Source organism: Oncorhynchus tshawytscha, unplaced genomic scaffold (genome assembly GCF_018296145.1).
Source record: "Oncorhynchus tshawytscha isolate Ot180627B unplaced genomic scaffold, Otsh_v2.0 Un_contig_11618_pilon_pilon, whole genome shotgun sequence".
Lineage (NCBI taxonomy): Eukaryota > Metazoa > Chordata > Actinopteri > Salmoniformes > Salmonidae > Oncorhynchus > Oncorhynchus tshawytscha.
This window is the reverse complement of record NW_024609343.1, coordinates 120,001-132,500: the sequence shown is the minus strand read 5'-3', so window position 1 is coordinate 132,500 and position 12,500 is coordinate 120,001. Positions and strand designations below refer to the sequence as shown.

Here is a 12,500-nt window from a genome sequence, read left to right as displayed (position 1 = left end):
GACAAGTCATACTGCTTCTCTCAACGTTTACAACTAGTGGCAAGTCATACTGCTTCTCTCTCATCGTTTACAACTAGTGGCAAGTCATACTGCTTCTCTCTCATCGTTTACAACTAGTGACAAGTCATACTCATACTCTTCTCTCAACTAGTGGCAAGTCATACTGCTTCTCTCTCATCGTTTACAACTAGTGGCAAGTCATACTGCTTCTCTCTCATCGTTTACAACTAGTGGCAAGTCATACTGCTTCTCTCTCATCGTTTACAACTAGTGACAAGTCATACTGCTTCTCTCTCACAACTAGTGACAAGTCATACTGCTTCTCTCTCTATCAAGTCATACAACTAGTGACAAGTCATACTGCTTCTCTCTCATCGTTTACAACTAGTGACAAGTCATACTGCTTCTCTCTCATCAAGTTTACAACTAGTGACAAGTCATACTGCTTCTCTCTCATCGTTTACAACTAGTGGCAAGTCATACTGCTTCTCTCTCATCATTTACAACTAGTGGCAAGTCATACTGCTTCTCTCTCATCGTTTACAACTAGTGGCAAGTCATACTGCTTCTCTCTCATCGTTTACAACTAGTGACAAGTCATACTGCTTCTCTCATCGTTTACAACTAGTGACAAGTCATACTGCTTCTCTCTCATCAACAACTAGTGACAAGTCATACTGCTTCTCTCTCATCATTTTACAACTAGTGACAAGTCATACTGCTTCTCTCATCTCATCGTTTACAACTAGTGGCAAGTCATACTGCTTCTCCTCATCGTTTACAACTAGTGGCAAGTCATACTGCTTCTCTCTCATCATTTACAACTAGTGACAAGTCATACTGCTTCTCTCTCATCGTTTAACTAGTGGCAAGTCATACTGCTTCTCTCTCAACTAGTGGCAAGTCATACTGCTTCTCTCTCATCGTTTACAACTAGTGGCAAGTCATACTGCTTCTCTCTCATACTCATCGTTTACAACTAGTGGCAAGTCATACTGCTTCTCTCTTTACAACTAGTGGCTAGTCATACTGCTTCTCTCTCAACTAGTGGCAAGTCATACTGCTTCTCTCTCTCAACTAGTGACAAGTCATACTGCTTCAACTAGTGGCTGTCATACTGCTTCTCAACTATCTGTGACAAGTCATACTGCTTCTCTCTCATCGTTTACAACTAGTGACAAGTCATACTGCTTCTCTCTCATCGTTTACAACTAGTGACAAGTCATACTGCTTCTCTCTCAACTAGTGACATACTGTCATACAACTAGTGACAAGTCATACTGCTTCTCTCTCAACTAGTGACAAGTCATACTGCTCTCTCTCATCTTTACAACTAGTGACTCATACTGTTTACAACTAGTGACAAGTCATACTGCTTCTCTCTCATCGTTTACAACTAGTGACAAGTCATACTGCTTCTCTCATCGTTTACAACTATCAAGTCATACTGCTTCTCTCTCAACTAGTGACAAGTCATACTGCTTCTCTCTCATCGTTTACAACTAGTGACAAGTCATACTGCTTCTCTCTCATCGTTTACAACTAGTGGCAAGTCATACTGCTTCTCTCATCAACTAGTGACAAGTCATACTGCTTCTCTCTCATCGTTTACAACTAGTGACAAGTCATACTGCTTCTCTCATCATACTGCTTCAACTAGTGACAAGTCATACTGCTTCTCTCACAACTAGTGACAAGTCATACTGCTTCTACGTTTACAACTAGTGACAAGTCATACTGCTTCTCTCTCATCGTTTACAACTAGTGGCAAGTCATACTGCTTCTCTCTCATCGTGACAAGTTTACAACTAGTGACAAGTCATACTGCTTCTCTCTCATCGTTTACAACTAGTGACAAGTCATACTGCTTCTCTCTCAACTAGTGACAAGTCAACTAGTGAGAAGTCATACTGCTTCTCTCTCATAGTTTACAACTAGTGACAAGTCATACTGCTTCTCTCTCATCGTTTCCAACTAGTGACAAGTCATACTGCTTCTCTCTCATCGTTTACAACTAGTGGCAAGTCATTCTGCTTCTCTCTCATCGTTTACAACTAGTGGCAAGTCATACTGCTTCTCTCTCATCGTTTACAACTAGTGACAAGTCATACTGCTTCTCTCTCAACTAGTGACAAGTCATACTGCTTCTCTTTCATCGTTTACAACTAGTGGCAAGTCATACTGCTTCTCTCTCTCTCTCAACTAGTGACAAGTCATACTGCTTCTCTCTCTCTCAACTAGTGACAAGTCATACTGCTTCTCTCTCTCTCAACTAGTGGCAAGTCATACTGCTTCTCTCTCATAGTTTACAACTAGTGACAAGTCATACTGCTTCTCTCTCTCTCAACTAGTGGCAAGTCATACTGCTTCTCTCTCATCGTTTACAACTAGTGACAAGTAGACCAGAACTAAACAACTAAACAGAACTCCTGAACACAACAAAGACCAGAGTGACGGACAGCAGCATGTACAAATCACAGGCCACGGAGTCGCAGGCAGGAACTAGAAAACCCCTCCCACCACACAGTGAAAAGAGCATCAAAGCAACGTGCAACTAAAACTGTGACGCTAGCAAAGCTTGTGATTGGTTGAGAAGGATGCCGAGGGGGCCATAAAAGGAGTGAGCCAATCAGAGTGTAGGAGAGCTGTTGACTGACAGTAGAAAGAGCCACTCACTGCTTTCTTGCCGTATTCTCCCTTAGGCACGACCAGGGAGCCGGTCAGATAGCATCCTGGACATGTTCCTTTAGGAACCCTGGGGGGAGAGACAGAGAGAGAGAGAGACAGAGAGAGAGAGACAGAGAGAGAGAGAGACAGAGAGAGAGAGAGACAGAGAGAGAGACAGAGAGAGAGAGGGACAGAGAGAGAGAGAGAGAGAGAGAGAGAGAGAGAGAGAGAGAGAGAGAGAGAGAGAGAGAGAGAGAGAGAGAGAGAGAGAGAGAGAGAAGAGAGAGAGAGAGAGAGAGAGAGAGAGAGAGAGAGAGAGAGAGAGAGAGAGAGAGACAGAGAGAGAGAGAGAGAGAGACAGAGACAGAGAGACAGAGACAGACAGAGAGAGAGACAGAGAGAGACAGAGAGAGAGACAGAGAGAGAGACAGAGACAGAGAGACAGAGACAGAGAGAGACAGAGAGAGAGAGAGAGGGATGGAGAAGGGGGGGGAGTCAGAGACTGTGTTTTTAGATGAAGGAGAACAGACTTCAAACTGCTGAACATTACATCTCTAAACAGTGTTGAGTTGGGTCTCCATGGTGATGGATGGGTTCTTCTCAGAGACGTCAGGTTCAGGGTTATGATTAGAGCCTCTAGCCCAGAGGCGCTCACTTATCATCAGGCAGTGAGGTGACAAAGAAGGGCTGAGTAGCTCCAGGGGTCAGTAGTGAGGGTCAGGGTCGCCAGGGGTGAGGGTCAGGGTCGCCAGGGGTGAGGGTCAGGGTCGCCAGGGTTGAGGGTCAGGAGTCAGAGTCGCCAGGGTTGAGGGTCAGGAGTCAGAGTCGCCAGGGTTGAGGGTCAGGGTCTCCAGGGGAGGGTCAGGGTCTCCAGGGGTGAGGGTCAGGGTCTCCAGGGGTGAGGGTCAGGGTCTCCAGGGGTGAGGGTCAGGGTCTCCAGGGGTGAGGGTCAGGGTCTCCAGGGGTGAGGGTCAGGGTCTCCAGGGGTGAGGGTCAGGGTCTCCAGGGGTGAGGGTCAGGCGTCAGGGTCTCCAGGGGTGAGGGTCAGGGGTCAGGGTCTCCAGGGGTGAGGGTTAGCGTCGCCAGGGGTGAGGGTCAGGGGTCAGGGTCTCCAGGGGTCAGGGTCACCAGGGGTGAGGGTCAGGGTCTCCAGGGGTCAGGGTCTCCAGGGGTGAGGGTCAGGGTCTCCAGGGGTGAGGGTCAGGGACACCAGGGGTGAGGGTCAGGGTCACCAGGGGTGAGGGTCAGGGTCACCAGGGGTGAGGGTCAGGGTCACCAGGGGTGAGGGTCAGGGTCACCAGGGGTGAGGGTCAGGGTCACCAGGGGTGAGGGTCAGGGTCTCCAGGGGTGAGGGTCAGGGTCTCCAGGGGTGAGGTCAGGGTCAGGGTCTCCAGGGGTGAGGGTCAGGGGTCAGGGTCTCCAGGGGTGAGGGTCAGGGGTCAGGGTCTCCAGGAGTGAGGGTCATGGTCTCCAGGGGTCAGGGTCTCCAGGGGTCAGGGTCTCCAGGGGTGAGGGTCAGCGTTGCCAGGGGTGAGGGTCAGGGTCTCCAGGGGTGAGGGTCAGGCGTCAGGGTCACCAGGGGTGAGGGTCAGGGTCTCCAGGGGTGAGGTTCAGGGGTCAGGGTCTCTAGGGGTCAGGGGTTACTTACTTGTCGTCAGGCAGGGCTGTAACATAAAAAGGCTGGGTAGCTCCAGGGGTCAGGGTCAGGGAGTTGGTTTTCTTCTTAGCCAAGAGGGCAGCGCGGTGAGACTCATACACATCCAGGGTCAGAGTAGTGGACAGACGGTGGGACACCACAAACGGAAGGTCCTTCAGACGCTCCAGCTCACTGGCCTGCTCATGACGCACCTGCAGACGCAGCGTGTAGTCACCTTTCTCTAGTTTCAGAGAGTACTGATGGAGAGAGAGGAGAGGAGAGGGAGAAGAGAGGAGAGGAGAGGAGAGAGGGAGAAGAGAGGGAGAAGAGAGGGAGGAGAGAGGGAGGAGAGAGGGAGGAGAGAGGGAGGAGAGGGGGTAAACATACAACATTATAAAATCAATGTACACAAACAACAAGTGTGCAGTTAAAATAGCCTAAAAACACATTTCTTCCCACAAGGCCGTGGGGTGAGACAGGGATGCAGCTTAAGCCCCACCCTCTTCAACATATATATATCAACGAATTGGCGAGAGCACTAGAACAGTCTGCAGCACCCGGCCTCACCCTACTAGAATCTGAAGTCAAATGTCTACTGTTTGCTAATGATCTGGTGCTTCTGTCACCAACCAAGGAGGGCCTACAGCAGCACCTAGATAGATTCTGGGCCCTGACAGACCTGGGCCCTGACAGACCTGGGCCCTGACAGACCTGGGCCCTGACAGACCTGGGCCCTGACAGACCTGGGCTCTGACAGACCTGGGCTCTGACAGACCTGGGCTCTGACAGACCTGGGCTCTGACAGACCTGGGCCCTGACAGACCTGGGCCTGACAGACCTGGGCCCTGACAGACCTGTAAACCTGGGCAGACCTAAGACCAAAATAATGGTGTTCCAGAAAAGGTCCAGTCACCAGGACCACAAATACAAATTAAATGCCTGGTGTGGTAACTGGTGTGGTAGGAGTCTAGAGACCAGTAGTCTCTTCTAATGTTGTGGTTACTACCTGGTGTGGTAGGAGTCTCCAGAACCCAGCAGTCTCTGCTCTGGTTGTGTTGTGGTTATATCATGGTTGTGTTGTGGTTATATCATGGTTGTGCTGTGGTTATATCATGGTTGTGCTGTGGTTATATCATGGTTGTGCTGTGGTTATATCATGGTTGTGCTGTGGTTATATCATGGTTGTGCTGTGGTTGTGCTGTGGTTATATCATGGTTGTGCTGGTTGTGTTATATCATGGTTGTGCTGTGGTTATATCATGGTTGTGCTGTGGTTATATCATGGTTGTGTTGTGTTATATCATGGTTGTGTTGTGGTTATATCATGGTTGTGTTGTGGTTATATCATGGTTGTGTTATATCATGGTTGTGTTGTTATATCATGGTTGTGCTGTGGTTATATCATGGTTGTGTTGTGGTTATATCATGGTTGTGTTGTGGTTACTGGTTGTGTTGTGGTAGGAGTCTCCAGAACCCAGCAGTCTCTGGGTTGTGCTGTGGTTATATCATGGTTGTGCTGTGGTTATATCATGGTTGTGTTTATATCATGGTTGTGTTGTGGTTATATCATGGTTGTGTTGTGGTTATATCATGGTTGTGTTGTGGTTATATCATGGTTGTGTTGTGGTTATATCATGGTTGTGTTGTGGTTATATCATGGTTGTGTTGTGGTTATATCATGGTTGTGTTATGGTTGTGTTGTGGTTGTATTATGATTGTGTTGTGGTTGTGTCGTGGTTGTGTTGTGGTTATATCATGGTTGTGTTATGGTTATATCATGGTTGTGTTGTGGTTACTACCTGGTGTGGGTAGGCGTCTCCAGAACCCAACAGTCTCTTGTTTTGGTCAAACAGCATCCAGAGCTGAGAGTCAAACTCTGATTCATACAACTGGTCACACATTACTGGACAGCTGGGGGTCACCTCTCCTGACTTAGGCTGGGGAGAGAGGTGGAGAGGTAGAGAGGTCAGACACACAGTACTGGACAGCTGGGGAGAGAGGTAGAGAGGTCAGACAGTACTGGACAGCTGGGGAGAGAGGTAGAGAGGTCAGACTGTACTGGACAGCTGGGGAGAGAGGTAGAGAGTACAGACAGTACTGGACAGCTGGGGAGAGAGGTAGAGAGGTCAGACAGTACTGGACAGCTGGGGAGAGAGGTAGAGAGGTCAGACAGTACTGGACAGCTGGGGAGAGAGGTAGAGAGGTCAGACTGTACTGGACAGCTGGGGAGAGAGGTAGAGAGGTCAGACAGTACTGGACAGCTGGGGAGAGAGGTAGAGAGGTCAGACAGTACTGGACAGCTGGGGAGAGAGGTAGAGAGGTCAGACAGTACTGGACAGCTGGGGAGAGAGGTAGAGAGGTCAGACACACAGTACTGGACAGCTGGGGAGAGAGGTAGAGAGGTCAGACAGTACTGGACAGCTGGGGAGAGAGGTAGAGAGGTCAGACTGTACTGGACAGCTAGGGAGAGAGGTAGAGAGGTCAGACTGTACTGGACAGCTAGGGAGAGAGGTAGAGAGGTCACACACACCAAACAGAGGTGTATAATACAACCTAGACACTCTCACCTGGTGGAAGCTGTAGGTGAGGATGATTTCGTAGAGCTGTCTGTTGTTGGGGAGGACGTCTCTGTGACCCAGAGCCTTGATCTTAGAACTCAGAGGTCTGGAAGAAGCAGGAAACAGACAGTTAGATGGGATGCTTGGGGATAGATGCTGTGGGTTAGACTGGGTACACTGAGACGATCTGTCAGGACTAGATGGGATGCTTGGGGATAGATGCTGTGGGTTAGACTCTGTAGACTGAGACGATCTGTCAGGACTAGATGGGATGCTTGAGGATAGATGCTGTGGGTTAGACTCTGTACACTGAGACGATCTGTCAGGACTAGATGGGATGCTTGGGGATAGATGCTGTGGGTTAGACTCTGTACACTGAGACGATCTGTCAGGACTAGATGGGATGCTTGGGGATAGATGCTGTGGGTTAGACTCTGTAGACTGAGACGATCTGTCAGGACTAGATGGGATGCTTGAGGGATAGATGCTGTGGGTTAGACTCTGTACACTGAGACGATTGTCAGGACTAATGGGATGTGGGTTTAAACTGCTGTGGGTTAGACTCTGTAGACGTTATCATTGGGCGAAGGCAGGGTTTAAACTGCTGTGGGTTAGACTCTGTAGACGTTATCAGGATTGGGCGAAGGCAGGGTTTAAACTGCTGTGTCCTCAGTGCCTGGTCTGTGTGCCCACATGGACCGGGAAGGAAGGAGGGTGGGGGGGCTGAGAGTTTCCTTCTGAGAGGATGGAGAAGCTGAGAGTTTCCTTCTGAGAGGATGGAGAAGCTGAGAGTTTCCTTCTGAGAGGATGGAGAAGCTGAGAGTTTCCTTCTGAGAGGATGGAGAAGCTGAGAGTTTCCTTCTGAGAGGATGGAGAAGCTGAGAGTTTCCTTCTGAGAGGATGGAGAAGCTGAGAGTTTCCTTCTGAGAGGATGGAGAAGCTGAGAGTTTCCTTCTGAGAGGATGGAGAAGCTGAGAGTTTCCTTCTGAGAGGATGGAGAAGCTGAGAGTTTCCTTCTGAGAGGATGGAGAAGCTGAGAGTTTCCTTCTGAGAGGATGGAGAAGCTGTTTCCTCACAAAAACGAACACGTTTGAACACAGAAGTTAATCGTGAAGCTGACCAGATTAGTGACTAATGTAACCCGGTATATATATATCAGACTGTAGGTGGTGGGTAGAGGGGTAGGTAGGGGGTTGTATTTGGAGACATATGACATATGAAATGTGTGGGTGGGTGTATTTCTTTAGTTTTGTACCTGAGTGGCTGGACCCAAGTCTTCAGGGTGATGCTGGGAGAAACGTCCTCGTACCTCAGGGGAGAGGACACCTCAAAACTAGTCACACCGTCTGATGCATGCTGGGTGAGACAAAAATCATGAGTCAGAAAAGGAAAGGACTTTTGGTCGTAAAACTGGTGCGACACGTCCCACAACAAGGAGAGTGTGTTCCTGCTGTGGTACGAGTGTGTTCCTGCTGTGGTCCGACACGTCCCACAACACAGAGGAGTGTGTTCCTGCTGTGGTCCGACACGTCCCACAACACAGAGGAGTGTGTTCCTGCTGTGGTATAGTTGTGTTTTCAGACCCCTTGACTTTTTCCACATTTTGTTACGTTACAGCCTTATTCTAACATGATTAAACAAACATCTAAAACACAATACCTCATAATGACATCACAATACCCATCATACCCCATGACATCACAATACCCCATGATGACATCACAATACCCCATGATGACATCACAATACCCCATGATGACATCACAATACCCCATGATGACATCACAATACCCCATGATGACATCACAATAACCCATGATGACATCACAATAACCCATGATGAAATTCCTTCAACCTCATGGCTTGGTTTTTGCTCTGACATGCACTGTCAACTGTAGGACCTTATATAGACAGGTGTGTGCCTTTCCAAATCATGTCCAATCAATTGAACTTACCACAGATGGACTCCAATCAAGTTGTAGAAACATCTCAAGGATGATCAATGGAAACAGGACGCACCTGAGCTCAATTTCAAGTCTCACAGCAAAGGGTCTGAATACTTATGTAAATAAAGTATTTATGTTTATTATATATTTGCAAAATGTTCTAAAAACCTGTTCTTGCTTTGTCATCATGGGGTATTGTGATGTCATCATGGGGTATTGTGATGTCATCATGGGGTATTGTGATGTCATTATGGGGTATTGTGATGTCATCATGGGGTATTGTGTGTAGATTGAGGAAAAACAAGTATAGGTGGTGTGTAGAGGTGAGGTGAGGTGTATATACTCACTATGTGTAGAGGTGACGGTGAGGTGGTGTGTAGAGGTGAGGTGGTGTGTAGAGGTGAGGGTGTGTAGAGGTGAGGGTGTGTAGAGGTGAGGGTGTCTAGAGGTGGTGAGGGTGGTGTGTAGAGGTGAGGTGGTGTGTTCACTATGTGTAGAGGTGGTGGTATACTCACTGATGTGTAGAGGTGAGGGTGTGTAGAGGTGAGGGTGTGTAGAGGTGAGGTGGTGTCTAGAGGTGAGGGTGGTGTGTAGAGGTGAGGTGGTGTCTAGAGGTGAGGGTGGTGTGTAGAGGTGAGGGTGTGTAGAGGTGAGGTGGTGTCTAGAGGTGGTATATACTCACTATGTGTAGAGGTGACGGTGAGGTGGTCAGGCCGTGGAAGGAGATACTGTAGTCAACGGTGACGTCACCAAGGCTGGCCCACCACCGGGCGACACATAACTCTACTGTCCTCCCCGACTAGAGAGGAGAGACACTCAGTCAAAACAGCATCACAGAGACACATAACTCTACTGTCCTCCCCGACTAGAGGAGAGACACTCAGTCAAAACAGCATCACATAACTCTACTGTCCTCCCCGACTAGAGTGGAGAGACACTCAGTCAAAACAGAATCACATAACTCTACTGTCCTCCCCGACTAGAGGAGACACTCAGTCAAAACAGAATCACATAACTCTACTGTCCTCCCCGACTAGAGGAGACACTCAGTCAAAACAGCATCACATAACTCTACTGTCCTCCCGACTAGAGTGGAGACTCAGTCAAAACAGCATCACATAACTCTACTGTCCTCCCGACTAGAGAGGAGAGACACTCAGTCAAAACAGCATCACAGAGACACATAACTCTACTGTCCTCCCGACTAGAGGAGAGATACTCAGTCAAAACAGCATCACATAACTCTACTGTCCTCCCCGACTAGAGTGGAGAGACACTCAGTCAAAACAGAATCACATAACTCTACTGTCCTCCCCGACTAGAGAGGAGACACTCAGTCAAAACAGCATCACATAACTCTACTGTCCTCCCTGACTAGAGAGGAGAGACACTCAGTCAAAACAGCATCACATAACTCTACTGTCCTCCCCGACTAGAGAGGAGAGACACTCAGTCAAAACAGCATCACAGAGACACATAACTCTACGTCCTCCCTCGAGAGGAGAGAGGAGAGATACTCAGTCAAAACAGCATCACAGAGACACATAACTCTACTGTCCTCCCCGACTAGAGAGGAGAGACACTCAGTCAAAACAGCATCACATAACTCTACTGTCCTCCCCGACTAGAGAGGAGAGACACTTGGTCGATAGGCTGTTGGTCTCAGTGGACTAATCCATTGTGGAGGCCTGTCTCAGTGGACTAATCCATTGTGGAGGCCTGTCTCAGTGGACTAATCCATTGTGGAGGCCTGTCTCAGTGGACTAATCCATTATAGAGGCCTGTCAGAGTGGACTAATCCATTGTAGAGGCCTGTCTCAGTGGACTAATCCATTGTAGAGGCCTGTCTGAGTGGACTAATCCATTGTGGAGGCCTGTCTCAGTGGACTAATCCATTGTAGAGGCCTGTCTCAGTGGACTAATCCATTGTGGAGGCCTGTCTCAGTGGACTAATCCATTGTGGAGGCCTGTCTCAGTGGACTAATCCATTATAGAGGCCTGTCTGAGTGGACTAATCCATTGTGGAGGCCTGTCTGAGTGGACTAATCCATTGTGGAAGCCTGTCTCAGTGGACTAATCCATTGTAGAGGCCTGTCTCAGTGGACTAATCCATTGTAGAGGCCTGTCTGAGTGGACTAATCCATTGTGGAGGCCTGTCAGAGTGGACTAATCCATCCTGACCCTGATTACACATAGAAGTAGACCTATAGACTACCTGATTACTGCTCATCCCTGGTGCAAATAGTTAATAGTTGATACAATGTTTCTAGTTCCTTGCAGACAGGCCATGTGTAGACAATGTGATTTATAGGATAGTTATTTTAATCAGCTTATTTTCTATCTGTGGGCTGGTTTTTATTTGTTGGTTTCATGTCGGCTGTTTTTACATAGTTGGTAATGGGAATAGAAGTTACTTTTCAGGTTTGTATCATTTTCATTTAGATTTGATGAACCACATGACATTAATGTTGAGATACGAAGACGTTATTATAAATTTAAATAAAACTATTACATGAAAATCATATCGCAGATCAGTAGAAACGGTAACTTGGCACTCCACATGGAAAAGGCTGCCAACCGCTGGTGTAGCCAGTTACCGGTAACTACGGGAGCCTGACGGTAACTACGGGAGCCTAACGGCAACTACGGGAGCCTAACGGCAACTTCCGGAGCGTACCGGTAACTTCCGGAGCATACCGGTAACTTCCGGAGCGTACCGGTAACTTCCGGAGCGTACCGGTAACTTCCGGAGCGTACCGGTAACTTCCGGAGCCTGACGGTAACTTCCGGAGCCTGACGGTAACTTCCGGAGCCTGACGGTAACTTCCGGAGCCTGACGGTAGCAGGAGGAGCTTCCGGAGCCTGACGGTAACTTCCGGAGCCTGACGGTAGCTTCCGGAGCCTGAGCGGTAAGCTAACGGCCGGAGCCTGGGACGGTAACTTCCGGAGCCTGACGGTAACTTCGGAGCCTAACGGCAGCGGGAGGAGCCTAACGGCGGGAGCCTGCGGCAACGGGAGCCTGAGGAGGAGTAACTTCAGCGGAACGCCTGACGGTAGCGGGAGGAGCTTCCGGAGCCTGACAGTAACTTCCGGGGAGCCTGACAGTAACTTCCGGAGCCTGAGGAGTAACGGCAGCAGGAGGAGCGTAACTGCAGCAGGAGGAGCGTAACCAGGGAGGAGCGTAACGGCAGCAGGAGGAGCTTAACGGCAGCAGGAGGAGCGTAACGGCAGCAGGAGAGCGAGCAGGAGGAGCGTAACGGCAGGGGAGGAGCCTAACGGCAGCGGGAGGAGCCTAACGGCAGGAGGAGCGGGAGGAGCCTAACGGCAGCGGGAGGAGCGTAACGGCAGCAGGGAGGAGCCTAACGGCAGCAGGAGCAGCAGCGGGAGGAGGAGGGGCAGGGAACAGGTTATTTTCTCCTATATTGATCTCTAGCTCCCTCTTTAGTCATTTGTGTGTCTTCAGTTTTAATGGCAGTGCTTAAAGCATCAGACAGGCTCAGTAGCCTACAGTACCAGGTACTGTACCTACAGCTGATCCCATTCAAACAGGATGTTCCTAGAAATGGAAAAAACATTTTAACATTTCTACCAATCGATTGGTCGAAAGAACAGACGACTCGGTCGACCAAAACAAAAACATTTTTTAGTCGGGGACAGCCCTATTGTTTACACGCATATTGTTGACTGCTTCTTA

At 48.9% G+C, this 12,500-nt stretch overlaps 1 protein-coding gene across 1 annotated transcript in view; it reads right to left on the bottom strand.

Annotated features, from left to right (window-relative positions):
* Positions 1 to 12,500, bottom strand: part of tpp2 (tripeptidyl peptidase 2) — a 53,947-nt gene that overhangs the window by 10,297 nt on the left and 31,150 nt on the right. Inside the window, 6 exon segments of the mRNA XM_042314929.1 lie at positions 2,677 to 2,755; positions 4,316 to 4,560; positions 6,102 to 6,239; positions 6,870 to 6,966; positions 8,116 to 8,216; positions 9,489 to 9,605. Of these exon segments, the coding sequence (XP_042170863.1) occupies positions 2,677 to 2,755; positions 4,316 to 4,560; positions 6,102 to 6,239; positions 6,870 to 6,966; positions 8,116 to 8,216; positions 9,489 to 9,605 (777 nt within the window).